A 2,777-nucleotide genomic window follows, 5' to 3' on the forward strand; every position below is an offset into this window, starting at 1 on the left:
ACAAAGCAGTCAGGCTTGTTCTGAGCTCCGTCTTACTCACTTCTCAAGGATGCTTTCTTTAAGTTTCTGGTCTGCTTGCGAGGAAATACTTTTCCCGTGATTAACCTGAGGCAACAGGGACACCTCCAAATCAGTAAACGCACACACGGTAACAGTGATTGTAAGTGTGGCAGACTCACGTTAGCAGGCGTGGAGCTGAGTTGGATATCGCCCTCTATGATAAGGCGCACAGCTTCTTCCATATCTCCTTTGGCGATAGACAGGGCACTGCGGGCCTCAGACAGACTACACTTGGGAAACATCTCCAGCAGATGTTGCTCCTGGGCTTCCCATTCAGACTCTGGAAGCTGGACATAATATACCACATTTTAATCCCATAATATAAAAACAGCAGGTCACACAACATTCGGGAGAATAATAATCACTTTAGCAGTGGCGCCCTCTGTTTGTGACTCTCTGCGCTGTGCTTCTCTTCCTGGTGGATGTTCATTCGGCAGGGTGTCGAGTTGTTTCATAGAAACATCATCTGTCCTTGATTTAGGCACATCGCTGTCTTCATCACCTACGAAGTAACAAACAAGTGACAAACATCATCACACGCAACTGAAAATGTAAAACAAAGTTATAATATCACAAATACAGATGCTGACATTTTCCACTACAGCCAAGAGTAGTTGTTGATGTGTAAACGAAGGAAACAGGAAAACTGTAAAATTGCCACAACACTTATATGTATCAGGAATGATTACAAATGTCGTACCTGTGGTCCGAGCGGTGGCTAGTTTTGAAGCCAGACTGAACATCATTTCACAGACTTTTACACTGCAAAAGAAAAAGGTAAAACGGCTTTGGTTTGTGGACAAAGCAACACAGATTATCAATTGTGAAAATAACGACTAGTATTACCTGTCAATTTCAGCAAAGCCGGGTATGTAAGCTTCGAGCATCTCTGCAAAAACCTCCACGTCAAAGTTCTCCTCGACACTATGTGGGGAGCCAAGATCCTCCAGGACTCCAGTGATATACGACAGAAGAACATCATCCAGTGCACTGCAACGAATGATATAAAAGACATTACTGTAAAATATGACTGATCTGGATTTCTCTTGCAGGGATACAAAAGAAGCTGGAGGCATTATTGTTTACCTGAGATCTGCATCAGGGATGTACATGTGGATGAAGTCGTGCATCGCACTGTGGATGATTTTGTGGAGGTCCATCGTGTTCTACTGTGCAGTAGAAAAGGTGCTGAGGTGGAGAAGAGAATGTTATAACAGGTGACCAAACAGAGCAGCAGCTGCAGTCAGTAGTTCGCAATCCTGTTCCTCTGGACTCACGACCCTCCCTGCATGTTTTAGATGTTTCCCTGCGCCAACACACCTGAGTCAAATGAATGCTTCGTCACCAGGGTTTTGCAGAGCTTGATGATGAGCTGATTGTTTGATTCAGGTGTGTTGGAGCAGATGCATGGCAGAAGGTCGAGTAGATTGGGAAACACTGGTCTCAGCACCACATTTGGTCAATGTTGGGATAAGTTTTCACTTTCAGGCACCATTGGTCATCTTTCAACAAACACTTCCATGAGATTATATGGTTGGAAAAACTACTTTATACCTTTTTGCTTAACACTATTAAAGATTCACATTAAAATGTGCTTACACTCACTGACCACTTTATTAGGTACAACAGTGGCAGCACTTCTGAGACAACGGTCGACAAAATGACCTGCTGTGGAGTTTTAACCAACAAGCATCAGAAAGGACAAATAAAAGGTGAATTAAGTGACTCTGAATGTGGCACCGTGGATGTGCAGCTGATGTTGTCATGTCAATAAGGCCCTGAAACACACGGAGAAAGTTTCCAGCAGCTTTTTGAATATATGCCGCGAAGAGTTTAAGGCAAAGCAGGAGGTGTAAACCCGGCGCTAACCAGGTATACCCATTAAAGTGTTCGGTGAGTGTGTAACTATCACATAAAACCACAGACCTCGCGTGTAACTAGTGTTAATAAACAACATGGGCAACGTCGGGCAACGTAGTAAACATTGTCGAGGGAGTACACCATTAATATTGCTGCGTTGTTTTGCCCAGCGTTAGCATCACAGCTCCCGCGGCTGTTGTCACACGTTAGTGCTTCGTAACTAACGCCACGGTTACGTTATTATTATATTTCCACTACTGTCTCAATTGTTCCACACGTGTCCTCAATATATTCATTGGAAATGGTCCAAAACGTTTACCTTCACTGAGAAATATGATGGTAAGTGTAAGCTAACTAGCGCTAGCTGAGTGCGGTTGTTTTGTTAGCAGACACTAACTGCTAGCTAGTGGCTAACGCTTACATGGCTAACCTCTGTTGTTTATATCCGTGCATCTTTTTAAATGAAGTTGCAAACTTACTTTGCGTAAATTATGGAGACATGAAGCTCAAAGTTTCCCCCCAAATGCTGCAGGGTTAACGGCTGCTCACTCAGTCGAGCTATCCATCCGTGCAGTTTTGTCGTTGGCCACACAATCCAAAACATTGCTACGTAATTTCCTGGTTATTATTATTCAACCAGTTTGCTCTACACACAGACTTTTTCATCATAAATGCTACTCATAATTTACAATATATACATTTATGTACATACGTGGACATTAATGACACGTTTTTTAGTTCAGTTTTGCACCACTGAACTAGAATCTGCAACAGCATTGTGTATTATTGTGTAAACTCATATTGGAATTACATGCACAACTTGTCTTTTTCATTATTTTTTATTATTATTATTGTGA

At 42.4% G+C, this 2,777-nt stretch overlaps 1 protein-coding gene across 1 annotated transcript in view; it reads right to left on the bottom strand.

The window, feature by feature from the left end:
• Positions 1-2,503, bottom strand: part of cuedc2 (CUE domain containing 2) — a 4,089-nt gene extending 1,586 nt beyond the window's left edge. The window contains exons 1-7 of the mRNA XM_083898158.1: positions 2,400-2,503; positions 1,147-1,248; positions 907-1,050; positions 761-822; positions 426-562; positions 180-347; positions 41-105 (exon numbers count right to left, since the gene is read on the bottom strand). Coding sequence (XP_083754284.1) covers positions 41-105; positions 180-347; positions 426-562; positions 761-822; positions 907-1,050; positions 1,147-1,220 — 650 coding nt within the window. The 5' untranslated portion in view covers positions 1,221-1,248; positions 2,400-2,503. The remainder of the gene's footprint in view (positions 1-40; positions 106-179; positions 348-425; positions 563-760; positions 823-906; positions 1,051-1,146; positions 1,249-2,399) is intronic.
• Positions 2,504-2,777: the final 274 nt, after the last annotated feature.

This window comes from Microchirus variegatus, assembly GCF_963457635.1.
Source record: "Microchirus variegatus genome assembly, chromosome: 11".
In the NCBI taxonomy this organism is placed as follows: domain Eukaryota; kingdom Metazoa; phylum Chordata; class Actinopteri; order Pleuronectiformes; family Soleidae; genus Microchirus; species Microchirus variegatus.